The sequence below is a fragment of the Chamaea fasciata genome, unplaced genomic scaffold, assembly GCF_029207755.1.
Source record: "Chamaea fasciata isolate MVZ Bird 193981 ecotype frontalis unplaced genomic scaffold, bChaFas1.0.hap1 SCAF_1081, whole genome shotgun sequence".
Taxonomy (NCBI): Eukaryota; Metazoa; Chordata; class Aves; order Passeriformes; family Sylviidae; genus Chamaea; species Chamaea fasciata.
In genome coordinates this window covers 1456-15841 of record NW_027095166.1, presented here as the reverse complement: position 1 = coordinate 15841, position 14386 = coordinate 1456, and the positions used below count along the sequence as shown (strand labels likewise).

The 14386-nt window shown below is 53.9% G+C and overlaps 1 protein-coding gene across 1 annotated transcript; it reads left to right on the top strand.

The window, feature by feature from the left end:
- The first annotated feature begins 337 nt into the window (after positions 1–337).
- LOC136284529 (uncharacterized) lies at positions 338–9688 on the top strand. The gene is made up of 4 exons (XM_066174880.1): positions 338–387; positions 1833–2006; positions 2923–4027; positions 6375–9688. Exons 2-4 carry the CDS (start codon positions 1833–1835, stop codon positions 9596–9598), a joined length of 4503 nt encoding a protein of 1500 aa, XP_066030977.1. The 5' UTR covers positions 338–387; the 3' UTR covers positions 9599–9688.
- Positions 9689–14386: the final 4698 nt, after the last annotated feature.

The window sequence follows — 14386 nt, the reverse complement described above, 5'->3', positions numbered from 1 at the left end:
ATGGTCCAAGCCCTCCCAGAATCCCCTTGGGATGGTCCAAGCCCCCCCTAGAATCCCCTTGGGATGGTCCAAGCCCCCCCAGACCCGCCGTTTCCCCCCCCCCGCAGCCCGCGGTTGGTACAATCCGCCTTCCCCTGTCCTCCACCCCCAAAAATCTCCCAAAATTTCAATTTTTCCCTCCCCAGAAAAATCGCAATTTTTGGTCCCTCCCAAATCCCCCCGCCCCCGGCGCGGTTGGTTCCTCCCACTCCATATATGGAGCGCTGTGACGTCACGCAGCCGCGCGCTGATTGGTCCGGCGCCTTGAGGCGGCGCGGAGGAGTCGGCGGCCAATCAGGACGCGCCTTGTTGGGGGGTGGCGGCGCGGGAGCGCCGGAGAGGCCGGAGGTGACGGCGGGGAAGATTTTGGGGGAAATTTGGGGAAATTTGGGGAAATTTTGGGGGATTTGGGGGGAATTTGGGGGTTCCCGGAGGGGGTCGGGGTTGTCTGAGGGGTTCGGGGGGGATTTCGGGGATCCTGGGGGGGATTTTGGGGGGAAATTCGGGAGATTTGGGGGATTCGGGGGGATTTTGGGGAGGGATTGGTCGGGGCCGTCGCTGCCCCTGAGTTTGCCGCCTCTCTGCCCCGGTTTTTCCCGATTTCCCCCTCTCTAACCCCATTTTTCTCCCCGTTTTCCCCCCATTTCTCTCCTTTTCCCCATTTTCACCCCATTTTCTCCCCGTTTTTTTCCCATTTTCTCCCCATTTTCTCCATTTCCCCATCTCTAACTGTGTTTCCCCCCATTTTCTCCCATTTTTCCCCATTTCCCCCGTTTCTAACCTCATTTCCCCGTCTCTAACCCCATTTTCTCCCCGTTTTTTCCCATTTTCCCCGTTCTAACCCCATTTTCTCCCCGTTTTTTCCCATTTTCCCCGTTCTAACCCCATTTTCTCCCCGTTTTTTCCCATTTTACCCCATTTTCTCCCGTTATTCTCCTCATTTCCACGTCTCTGACCCCGTTTTCTCCCATTTCCCCATTTCTAACCCCATTTTCTCCCATTTTTCCCCCATTTTACCCCGTTTTTCCCGTTTTCCCTGTTTCTAACCCCATTTTTTTTTCCCCATCCCAGATGTCCTCCCCCGAGGAGACGCAGCTGCTGGTGGAGCAGATTTTCCCCATCTCTAACCCCATTTTCTCCCCATTTTTCCCATTTTCCCCATCTCTGACCCCATTTTCTCCCCGTTTTCTCCCCATTTCCCCATCTCTAACTCCGATTTTTCCCCATTTCCCCATCTCTAACCCGGATTTCTCCCCATTTTTCCCGTTTTCCCCATCTCTAACCCCCTTTTCTCCCCATTTCCCCGTCTCTAACCCCATTTTTTCCCATTTTCCCCGTCTCTAACCCCGATTTCTCCCCATTTCCTCCCCATTTCCCCGTCTCTAACCCCGATTTCTCCCCATTTTTTCCCGTTTTCCCCGTCTCTAACCCGGATTTCTCCCCATTTTTCCCATTTTCCCCGTCTCTAACCCCGATTTTTCCCATTTCCCCGTCTCTAACCCCGATTTCTCCCCATTTTTCCCATTTTCCCCATCTCTAACCCCATTTTTCCCATTTTCCCCGTCTCTAACCCCGGTTTTTCCCCATTTTTCCCCCATCCCAGATGTCCTCCCCCGAGGAGACGCTGCTGCTGGTGGAGCAGATTTTCCCCGTCTCTAACCCCATTTTTTCCCATTTTTCCTGTCTCTAACCCCATTTTCTCCCCATTTTTCCCATTTTCCCCATCTCTAACCCCATTTTTCCCATTTCCCCGTCTCTAACCCCGGTTTCTCCCCATTTTTCCCCCATCCCAGATGTCCTCCCCCGAGGAGACGCTGCTGCTGGTGGAGCACCGCTACGTGTGCTCCGAGTGCTCCCACCTGGCCTCCAGCCTGGAGGAGGCGCTGCTGCACCACCAGCAGCACCTGCAGCACCTGCAGCCGCCGCCGCAGGGCATGCAGCAGAGCCTGCAGGCTGCACCTGTGCAGGTGAGCGCCGGGGCCGCGGGGAACCTTCTGGAAGGTTCCCTTGCTTGGTTGCGGTTGTGTGGGCGTCGGGCGCTTGGGGCGTGTAACGCACGATGTATAACCTGTGACATACGACACGTGTGGTGTGTACGGTGCGGTGCGCAGGGCGTTGTACGCGGGATGTCATGTGTGACGTGTGAGGTAAAATATGTAATATAGAAGGTGTGATAAACAATGTGTAGTATCGACTATATGGCATATATAACATGTAATGTATAATATAAATTATATAATATGTAATATATGATATGATGTAATATATAATATATAATATATAGTATATAGTATATAATATATAATATATGATATATAATATATAATATATAATATATAATATATAATATATAATATATAATATATAATATATATGATATATAATATATAATGTATAATATACGATGTATAATATATAATGTATAATATATAATGTATAATGTATAATTTATAATGTATAATATATAATGTATAATATATAATGTATAATTTATAATGTATAATATATAATGTATAATGTATAATATATAATGTATAATGTATAATATGTAATTCATATTGCATAATATGTAATTCATATTGCATAATATATAATACGTAATATGAATTGCATAGTATATGGTATATAGTATATAATATACAACATATAACATGTAATATGTAACACGTAACATGTAATATATAATCTGTGATGTACAATATGTGATATACGCTGTGTAATATATATAATGTGTAATGTATGAGGTGCGATATGTAACAGTATGTGATATAAAATGTACAATGTACGGCATATAATATATATCATACAATACGTAACATAACATGCAACATACAGAATATGATGTATAATGTCTTTTTTAACCTGTTCTTACCTGTCCCCCAGGTGCCCGCCCAACCTCACCTGGAGCTTCTGGGCGTCCCGGCCGAGCTGGACCCGCCGAGCCAATTCCAGTGCCTGGAGTGCGGCGCCCTCCTGGTGACACCTGGGCAGCTCCTGGAGCACCAGGAGCTTCACCTGAAACTCCTGGGGACCCCCGGCGAGCCCCCGAAACCCTCCCCGAATTCGGGTGGGATCCACTTCGAGTGCCCCGAGTGCCGCGCCCTCTTCCAGAGCCAGGAGCTGTGGCTGGCCCATCGCCAGGGCCACCGAAACGCCCAGAATCCGCCCCCCAACCCGCCCCCAAACCCGCCCCAAAACCAGGCCAGGGTGGACGTGGAGCATTCCTACCGCAAGCCCGAGGACGAGGACGGCGAGGCCGACGCGGTTAACGCCGAGGCGCCGCTGCAGCTGCTCCTTTACGAGTGCGGGGAGTGCCTGCAGCTCTTCCAGAGCCCCAAAGACTTTTTGGAGCACCAGGTGACTCACCTGGCGCCGGCCGCGCCCTCGCCCGCGCCGCCCGCCGCGACGACGGCCGCGCCCGCGCCGGCGCAGCAGCCGCCGGACCTGCGGTGCCACCGGTGCGGCGAGCTGCTGCCCTCCGCGCGTCTGCTGCGGGCTCACCTGCTGTGCCACACCCTGGGGCGTTTCCAGTGCCCGCTGTGCCCGCAGGTGTGCCCCAGCCCGGCCGAGCTGCGGCGGCACCGCGCCGGCCACGCCCGCGACTCCCTTTACCTGTGCCTGGACTGCGGCTTGGCTCTGGACACCGAGGCCGCCTTGCTGTCGCACCGCCGTTCCCACGGCGCGGAGCCGCTGCACCGCTGCGGCGCCTGCGGCAAAACTTTCGCCAGCTTCACCAAGTTCCTGTATCACCGGCGCTCCCACTCGGCGCCGAGCCAGCTGGCTGCGCCCGAGCCGGTTTTGGTGGCGCCGGCCCCGCCCGAGGAGGGGCTGGAGTGCGGGGTTTGCCGGAAGGCGTTCGGCACTCAGGTGGCCCTGGTGAGGCACCAGCGGTTCGTGCACCGCCTGGAGCGCCGGCACCGCTGCGGCACCTGCGGGAAGGCCTTCAAGAAGTCGTCGCACCTGCGCAACCACGCCCGCACGCACACGGGTGGGTGGGGCCTGCACCGGGGGGGCGGGGCTGGGTTGGTTAGTTTCGTTTAGTTTATTCTATTTTATTCTATTTTATTTTATTCTATTTTATTCTATTTTATGTTATTCTATTTTATTCTATTCTAATCTATTCTATTCTATTCTATTCTATTCTATTCTATTCTATTCTATTCTATTCTATTCTATTTTATCCGCTCTGCTTTTGTTGGGTTTTTTTTAATTTATTTTTGGTTTGTTTCTTTTGGTTTATTTTGTCTGTTTTCGTTTTATTTGTCGGATCTTATTTCTTAGATTTCGTTTACTTGAGTTGTTAGATTTTAGTTATCCTTTTATTTATTATATTTCATTTATTATATTTTATTTATGGCGTTTTTATTTCTTTTATTTGTTATATTTTTATTTCTTTTTATTTATTATATTGTACTTATTTATTTCATTTATGACATTTTATTTCTTTTATTTATCACATTTTTATGTGTATTTTTAAATTTTTTATTATATTTTTATTTTTTATATATTCTTATTTATTTTGCTTATTATATTTTATTCGTTTTATTTATTATATTTTTATTTATTTTTATTTTTTTACTTTATCATGTTTTACTTATTTATTTTATGTATTTTATTGTATTTATTATATGAATTCTGTTATATTCATTACGTTTACTATATTCTATTTATTTTATTTATTACATTTTTCTCATATTTCTATTATATTTCATTTATTACATTAATTATATTTTTTCGTTTATTATGTATATTTTTATTTTTATATTTTATTTCCTATATTTATTCAATTCCATTTATTCCCTTTATTTTATTTTATTTCTTGTATTTATTCAATTCCATTTATTCCACTTATTAGATATATTTTCATTTATTATACTTTATTATATTTATTGCTTTCCATTTCCTTCGTTTATCATATATACTTTATTTACTATATTTTATTTATTTAATTTATTATATATATATTTTAATATTTTTTTAATATTAAATTGTATTTATTCCACTTTATTATATTTCTTCAATTCCATTTATTCTATTCTATTTATTATATTCATTCAACTCCATTTGTTCCACGTATCATATATATATTTATTTATTATACTTCATTTATTATATTTATTGCTTTCCATTTCCTTCGTTTATCATATATACTTTATTTACTATATTTTATTTATTTAATTTATTATATATTTTTTAATATTTAATTTTTTTTTATTAAAATATACTTTTATTTATTATACTTTATTTATTATATTTATTACTTTCCATTTCCTTCGTTTATCATATATACTTTATTTACTATATTTTATTTATTTAATTTATTATATATATATTTTAATATTTTTTTAATATTAAATGGTATTCATTCCATTTTATTATATTTATTCAATTCCATTTACTCTATTCTATTTATTATATTCATTCAACTCCATTTATTCCACGTATCATATATATATTTATTTATTATACTTCATTTATTATATTTATTGCTTTCCATTTCCTTCGTTTATCATATATACTTTATTTACTATATTTTATTTATTTAATTTATTATATATTTTTAATATTTAATTTATTTTTTATTAAAATATACTTTTATTTATTATACTTTATTTATTATATTTATTGCTTTCCATTTCCTTCGTTTATCATATATACTTTATTTACTATATTTTATTTAATTTATTCTATATATATTTTAATATTTTTTAATATTAAATGGTATTCATTCCATTTTATTATATTTATTCAATTCCATTTATTCTATTCTATTTATTATATTCATTCAACTCCATTTGTTCCACGTATCATATATATATTTATTTATTATACTTCATTTATTATATTTATTGCTTTCCATTTCCTTCGTTTATCATATATACTTTATTTACTATATTTTATTTATTTAATTTATTATATATTTTTAATATTTAATTTATTTTTTATTAAAATATACTTTTATTTATTATACTTTATTTATTATACTTTATTTATTATATTTATTGCTTTCCATTTCCTTCGTTTATCATATATACTTTATTTACTATATTTTATTTATTTATTATATATATATTTTAGTATTTTTATTATATTCATTAAGTTGTATTTATTCCATTTATCCCATTGATTATATTCGTTCCATTCCATTTATTCCACGTATCATATAGATATTTATTTATTACACCTTTTTCATTACGTTTATTGCGTTTCATTTTCCTTTGTTTGTGGCGCGCACTTTCCCTGTCGTATCTTACTTGGTTCGTTCCCGCGCGTTGCCTTCCTCTGCTTTGCCCCGCGCTCCCCGTCCCCTTTTAACCCTCTCCTTCCTCCCGCAGGCGAGCGCCCCTTCCCGTGCCACCAGTGCAGCCGCAGCTTCCACTCGCAGGCCAACCTCCTGCGCCACCGCCTGACGCACACCGGCGAGAAGCCGCACCAGTGCCCGCAGTGCGGCAAGCGCTTCGCCCAGAGCTCCACGCTGCGCCAGCACCTGCAGCAGCTGCACTTCCGCAGGTTCCCGCACCGCTGCTCCGACTGCGGGCTGCGCTTCCACCGCCCCCACCGGCTCCTCCTGCACCGCGCCCACCACACCGGGGAGTACCCCTACAAATGCGGCCAGTGCGGCTGCAGCTTTCTGCTGCGCCGGCTGCTGGACGTCCACCTGCTGGCGCACTCCGGCCAGCAGCCTCAGGTGTGCCAGGGTTGCGGCGCCGCCTTTGCCGGTCCCGCGGCGTTGCGGGAGCACCGGTGCAGCGGCAAGGCGGGGTGGAGGTTCGAGTGCGGGATCTGCGGCAAGAAAACCGGCACGGCGGCGAGGCTGAAAGCTCACGAGAAGATCCACGGCGGCATCAAGGCCGCGACGAGCCCGGAAAGCTCCGCGGCGGCGGCGGCGGCGGCGGCGGCGCAACCGCGACGCGCGGCGGCGGCGAAAAACCTGGAGTGCGGCGAGTGCCACAAGCTGTTCAGCACGGAGACCTCGCTGCAGGTGCACCGGCGCATCCACACGGGCGAGAGGCCCTACCCGTGCCCCGACTGCGGCAAAGCGTTCCGCCAGTCCACCCACCTGAAGGACCACCGGCGCCTCCACACCGGCGAGCGCCCCTTCCGCTGCCAGGAGTGCGGGAAGAGCTTCGCCATCGCCGTGCGCCTGGCCGAGCACAGGAGGATCCACACCGGCGAGCGGCCCTACCCCTGCCACGAGTGCGGGAAGTCCTACAGGTCCTTCTCCAACCTCTGGAAGCACCGCAAGATGCACCGGCAGGGCGGCGAGGGGAAGGGCGCCAAGGGAGGCGAGGGCGGCCCTGGGGTGCCGGAGCCTTCCAAGGAGGTGCTGGTGGTGGGGCCGGCGTCCTCGGTCCGCGGGGAGAGCCTCGGGGTGGGTTCGGGACCTTCCCAGGAGATCCTCGTGCTGGCCTCGGGGTCTTCAGTCCACGGGGAGAACCTCGAGGTGGCATCCGGGTCGTCCGGGGAGGTGCTGGTGGTGGGGCAGGGGGCCTCGGTCCACGGGGAGAACCTGCTGGAGATCCCAAAGCCCCCCAGAGAGACCCTGGTGGTGGGGCAGGGGGCCTCGGTCCACGGGGAGAACCTGCTGGAGATCCCAAAGCCCCCCAGAGAGACCCTGGTGGTGGGGCAGGGATCTTCAGTCCACGGGGAGAACCTGGTGGAGATGTCGGAGCCCCCCAGAGAGACCCTGGTGGTGGGGCAGGGGGCCTCGGTCCACGGGGAGAACCTGGTGGAGATCCCAAAGCCCCCCAGAGAGACCCTGGTGGTGGGGCAGGGGGCCTCGGTCCATGGGGAGAACCTGCTGGAGATCCCAAAGCCCCCCAGAGAGACCCTGGTGGTGGGGCAGGGGTCTTCAGTCCACAGGGAGAACCTGCTGGAGATCCCAAAGCCACCCAGAGAGACCCTGGTGGTGGGGCAGGGGGCCTCGGTCCACGGGGAGAACCTGGTGGAGATGTCAGAGCCCCCCAGAGAGACCCTGGTGGTGGGGCAGGGGTCTTCAGTCCACGGGGAGAACCTGGTGGAGATGTCAGAGCCCCCCAGAGAGACCCTGGTGGTGGGATCGGGGTCCTCGGTCCACGGGGAGAACCTGGTCGGGGTCTCAAGTGCTTCTAAGGAGACTTTGGTGGTTGGGTTGGGGGCTTCAGTCCACGGGGAGAACCTCGGGGTGGGCTCAGGACCTTCCAAGGAGGTGCTGGTGGTGGGGCCGGGCGTTCCAGTGAGTGGGGAGAACCTCAAGGTGGAATCCGGGGAGGTTCTGGTGGTAGGATCGGGGTCCTTGGTCCACGGGGAGAACCTGGTGGAGAGGTCAGAGCCCCCCAGAGAGACCCTGGTGGTGGGGCAGGGGGCCTCGGTCCACGGGGAGAACCTCGAGGTGGAATGTGGGTCGGCCAAGGAGGTGCTGGTGGTGGGGCAGGAGGTTGCAATGGGTGGGGAGAACTCGGCTGGGGTCTCAGACCCTTCCCGGGAGGTTCTGGTGGTGGGATCTGGATCCTCAGTCCACGGGGAGAACCTGGTGGAGATCCGGAATCCCTCTGGGCAGGTGCTGGTGGTGGGTCAGGGGTCCTCGATCCACGGGGAGAACCTCGGGGTGGGCTCGGGACCTTCCAAGGAGGTGCTGGTGGTGGGGCCGGGCGTTCCGGTGAGTGGGGAGAACCTCAAGGTGGAATCCGGGGAGCTTCTGGTGGTGGGATCGGGGTCCTTGATCCACGGGGAGAACCTGGTGGAGATCCCAAATTCCTCCAAGGAGGTCCTGGTGGTGGGGCCGGGGTCCTCGATCCATGGGGAGAGCCTCAAGGTGGAATCTGGGTCATCCGGGGAGCTTCTGGTGGTGCGATCGGGGTCCTCGGTCCACAGGGAGACCCTCGTGGAGATCCCCTGTTCTTCCAAGGAGACCCTGGTGGTGGGATCAGGGGGATCAGTCCATGGGGAGACCCTCGTGGAGATCCCCTGTTCTTCCAAGGAGACCCTGGTGGTGGGATCGGGGTCCTCGGTCCACGGGGAGACCCTCGTGGAGATCCCCGGTTCTTCCAAGGAGACCCTGGCGGTGGGATCGGGGTCTCCAGGCTGTGAGGAGAACCTGGTTGAGATCTCAGATCCTTCTAAGGACGCCCTGGTGGTGGGGCCGGGGTCTCCAGCCCACGGGGAGACCCCGGTGGAGATCCCAAATCCTTCCGAGGAGACCCTGGCGGTGGGGCCGGGGTCTTCAGCGAGTGGGGAGAACCCCGTGGAGATCCCAGAGCCCCCCAAGGAGACCCTGGTGGTGGGTCAGGGGTCTTCAGTCCCCGGGGAGACCCCGGTGGAGATCCCAGAGACCCTCGGGGCGCTCCCAGAGCCCCCCACGGACCCCCGAACCCTCGGGATGGTCCCCAGGGACCCCCAGAACCCCCCAGAGACCCTCGGGATGGTCCCAGCGCCCCCCAGGGACCCCCAAACCCCCCCGGAGACCCCCCGGGATCTCCCCCCGGAAATCAGGAGTGACCCCGCCCCCCCTTCCCAAAACGTTGGGGTCTCTGGAGCCACGCCCCCTCCCCCAAAATTCCCACCTCCCCCCAATTTTTAGGGGGGAGGGGTCTCGACGCCCCCAATTTTGGGGATGGGGGAGGGGCTTGTGGGAGGGGGCGGGGCAGTTCCTGGATCATTAAAAAAAAAAAAAAAAGGAGAAAAAAAACGGCCCCAAAAAATTGTGTTTTGGGGGTGGGGGAGGGGCGGGGGGGAGGGGCAGGACTCCACGGGGGGGTGGGGTTAGCCACGCCCACTACTGTCAATCAGCGCCGTTTGGTCACGCCCGCAGATGTCAATCACAGCAGTCTGACCACGCCCACAACTGTCAATCAGTTTAACCACGCCCACGGCTATTAATCAATTATTTTAGCCGTGCCCACAGCTGTCAATCACGCCCATTCGGCCGCGCCCGCAACTGTCAATCAGTTTAACCACGCCCACGGCTGTTAATCAATTATTTTAGCCGTGCCCACAGCTGTCAATCACAGTTTAGCCGCGCCCATAGTTGTCAATCACCGCTGCTTTAGCCACGCCCACCGCCGTCAATCACGCCGCGCTCCTCCTTCCCCATTGGCTCCCTTTCCTTTAACCACGCCCGCCGCCTCTCATTGGCCGCCTTTCCGCACCCCGCCCCCTTCCCCAAGCCCCGCCCCCCGGACTCTCCCACGCTGATTCCGGGGGGGGGCAAACCCAACCCATCCCCTCCCCCCCCCCCAAATAAATCCCCCCGGCCCGAACCATTTGTGGGGGGGGGGCGGGGGGGTCCCAAATCCCCAAAAATCCTCCGTGGGGGAGGGGAAAGGAGTGGGGGGGGGTCTCCCAATTTTTTTTTTAAACCCCCCCCCGCCTTTTTTTTTTTTTTCCCCCGTGTGGGGTGGGGGGGGGGCACCCCGGGACGCGCCCCCCCGCTCCCCTCCCCCCATTTGCGCCCCCCCCCATCCCGCCCCCCCCCACCCCCCCCCTCCTCCCCTCGCCGCCGTCGGAGCCGCGAGCAGCGAGAACCGGGGGGGGGGGGACCCCCCCCCAAAAAAAAAAAAACCCCAAAAAAACCCACCCCGGGACCCCCCCCCCCTCACCCCTCCCCCCACCACCCCACCCACCCAAAAATCCCCTCCCCCTCCCCAAAACCCCTCCCCCTCCCCCCCCTCCCCCCCCCCCGGGCCGGGGGGGCTGCGGCGGCCGCGCGGCCTCGTGAGTGACCGGCCGGGGGAGGGGGGGGGGAAATCGGGAATTTTGGGGAGGGGGGGACGGGAATTTGGGGGGGGGATCGGGAATCTGGGGGGGAATCGGGAATTTGGGGAGGGGGCGGAATTTGGGGACGGGGGGGCGGAATTGGGGGGGAGAAAAGGGAATTTTGGGGAGGGGGGCACCGGGAATTTTGGGGGGAGAAAAGGGAATTTTGGGGAGGGGGGAATGGGATTGGGGGGGTGGGACACACCGGGATTTTGGGGAGGGAAAGGGAATTTTGGGGGAACCGGGAATTTTGGGGAAGGGGGGGGGGGAACGGACGGGAATTTGGGGAGGCGGGAACCAGGATTTGCGGAGGGAAAGGAAATTTTGGGGATGGGGGAGCAGCGAAATTTTGGGGGGGGAGGGGGGAGGGATTTTGAGATGGGGGGGACGGAAATTTGGGGGGAAAGCGGGAATTTGGGGAGGGGGGAGTTGAGGGGGGGGAGACCGGGAATTTTGGGGGGAAAAGGGGAATTTTGGGGAAGGGGGGGGGGGCACACCGGGATGCGCCTCCGTTTAAACCGCCCCCGGCCCGCTGTGACCCCCCCGGTACCGGGATTCGGGATCGGGATTCGGGATCGGGAATTGGCTCCCCATTGGCTCCCCCGTACCGGGATTCGGGATCGGGATCGGTGCCGGGATTTGGGACTCGGGGGTTCGGGATTCGGGCGCCTCCCGGTACCGGGATTCGGGATTCGGGACCCTGGAATGACACCCCCCCCCCCCCCGGTAGCGGTACCGGGATCTGGGATTTGGGATCGGGATCGAAATTCGGGATCGGGAATTGCGCCCCCCCCCGGTACCGGTACCGAGATTTGAGATCGGGATCGGCCCCCCCCGGTACCGGGATTCGGGATTCGGGACCCGGGATCGGCCCCCCCGGTTCCGGGATTCGGGATTCGGGACCCGGGATCGGCCCCCCCGGTACCGGGATTCGGGATTCGGGACCCGGGATCGGCCCCCCCCGGTACCGGGATTCGGGATTCGGGATTGGGGACCCGGGATCGGCCCCCCCCGGTTCCGGGATTCGGGATTCGGGACCCGGGATCGCCCCCCCCGGTACCGGGATTCGGGATTCGGGATTGGGGACCCGGGATCGCCCCCCCCGGTACCGGGATTCGGGATTCGGGATTGGGGACCCGGGATCGGCCCCCCCCGGTTCCGGGATTCGGGATTCGGGATTCGGGACCCGGGATCGGCCCCCCCCGGTTCCGGGATTCGGGACCCGGGATCGGCCCCCCCCGGTTCCGGGATTCGGGATTCGGGATTGGGGACCCGGGATCGGCCCCCCCGGTTCCGGAGCCGCCCCCGGTGCCGCCCCCGCGGCTCCCGGGGCCCGTTTCCCTCCCGCGGGGCCGGGGCCGGTCCCGGAGCCGCCGTTCGCGGCGTTCGGTTCCATCCCCGCTCCCGGTCCCGGTTTGCGGTGCCGGGTCCAGCCCCGGCTCCGGCCGCGTTCCCCGGAACCGAGCCCGGATCCATTCCCGGTCCCGGTCCCGGATCCATTCGCGGTCCCGGATCCATTCCCGGTCCCGGTCCCGGATCCATTCCCGGTTCCCGGATCCATTCCCGGTCCCGGATCCATTCCCGGTCCCGGTTCCCGGATCCATTCTCGGTCCCGGATCCATTCGTGGTCCCGGTCTCGGATCCATTCCCGGTCCCGGTTCCCGGATCCATTCGCGGTCCCGGATCCATTCCCGGTTCCCGGATCCATTCCCGGTCCCGGATCCATTCGTGGTCCCGGTCTCGGATCCATTCCCGGTCCCGGTCCCGGATCCATTCCCAGTCCCGGATCCATTCCCGGTCCCGGTTCCCGGATCCATTCCCGGTTTTCACCCTTGATTCCGGACCCGATCCCGGTTCCAATCGCGATTCCCGGTCCCGGTTCTGATTCTCGGTTCTATTCCCGATTCCCGGTTCCGGTCCCGACCCATTCGCGTCCCCCCCCCCACCCGCCATTCCCGGTCCCGGTCCCAGATCCATTTCCCGGTCCCGCTCCTGATTCCCGGTTCCCATTTCCCGGTCCCTGACCCATTCCCGGTCCCGGATCCATTCCCCGATCCCGGTTCCGGTTCTGATTCCCGGTCCCGATTCCCGGTCCCGGTTCCCGGTCCCAATTCCCGGTCCCGATTCCCGGTCCCGATTCCCGGTCCCAATTCCCGGTTCCGCTCCGGGTTTTGACTCCCGGTCCCGGATCCATTCCCCGATCCCGGTTCCGGTTCTCATTCCCGGTCCCAATTCCCGGTCCCGATTCCCGGTCCCGATTCCCGGTCCCAATTCCCGGTTCCGCTCCGGGTTTTGACTCCCGGTCCCGGATCCATTCCCCGATCCCGGTTCCGGTCCCGATTCCCGGTCCCAATTCCCGGTCCCGGTTCCCGGTTCGGTCCATTCCCCTCCCCCCCCCTCCCCTCCCCCATTTTTGGGCCCCCCCGGAACCGTCGGGGGTGGGGGAGGGGCGCCCCGGGGGGGGGGTCCCGGTTCCGGTTCGGGGGGGGGTCCCGGGGGTGGGGGAGGGGAACCGGAGCCCCTCCCCCTTCCCCTCCCCCCCGCCGTTGCCAGGCAACCGCAGCATCCGCCAGGCGGCGCCGTTGCCGGGCAACCGTTACCGGGACGACGGGAAATGGGGGCGGGGGAGGGGGGGGAGCCCCGAAATCCCCGGAAATCAGCCCCCAAAAATCCCCCGAATTTAACCCGAAATCCCCGGAAATCGCCCCAAAACGGGAACCCCCGAAATCCCCGGAAACCCCACCAAAAAAAACCCAAAAATGACCCAAAATTAACCCAAAATAACTCAAAATTAACCCCAAATAACACCCGGATCCCAAAATGCCCGGAAATCCACAAAAAAAACCCCACAAAACCCCCAAAATGACCCAAAAATGACCCAAAATTAACCCAAAATAACTCAAAATTAACCCCAAATAACACCGGGATCCCAAAATCCCCGGAAATCCCACAAAAAAAAACCCCAAAACCCCCAAAATGACCCAAAAATGACCCAAAATTAACCCAAAATTAACCCCAAATAACACCGGGATCCCAAAATCCCCGGAAATCCCACCAAAAAAAAAACCAAAAATGACCCAAAAATGACCCAAAATTAACCCAAAATAGCTCAAAATTAACCCCAAATAACACCCGGATCCCAAAATCCCCGGAAATCCCACCAAAAAAAAACCCCAAAAAAACCCCAAAATGACCCAAAAATGACCCAAAATTAACCCAAATTTAACCCCAAAATTAACCCCAAATAACACCGGGATCCCAAAATCCCCGGAAATCCCACCAAAAAAACCCCCAAAAACCCCAAAAATGACCCCAAAATGACCCAAAATTAACCCCAAATTAACCCCAAATTGACCCACAATTAACTCCAAAATTACCCCCAAATTAATTACCACGGGGTTAATTCGGAATTAATTTGGGGAGGGGGTTCCGGGTTGTTTTGGGTTATTTTGGGTTAAATTTGGGGTTTTTTGGGGGGTCCCACGTTATTTTTTTGGGGGGGGGGGGAATCCCGGGGTTAATTTGGGTTAATTTGGGTTAATTTGGGTTAATTTTGGGGGGTCCCGGTGTTATTTTTGGGAGGATTCCAGGGGTTATTTCGGGTTATTTTGGG

What these genes read in the sequence shown, in the direction of transcription:
- LOC136284529 (XM_066174880.1), top strand. Translation starts at nt 1,833, where the DNA reads ATGTCCTCCCCCGAGGAGACGCTGCTGCTGGTGGAGCACCGCTACGTG. An exon ending in TGCAGGCTGCACCTGTGCAG is followed by an intron (nt 2,007 to 2,922) that starts GTGAGCGCCGGG and finishes CCTGTCCCCCAG; the next exon opens with GTGCCCGCCCAACCTCACCT. An exon ending in CCACGCCCGCACGCACACGG is followed by an intron (nt 4,028 to 6,374) that starts GTGGGTGGGGCC and finishes TTCCTCCCGCAG; the next exon opens with GCGAGCGCCCCTTCCCGTGC.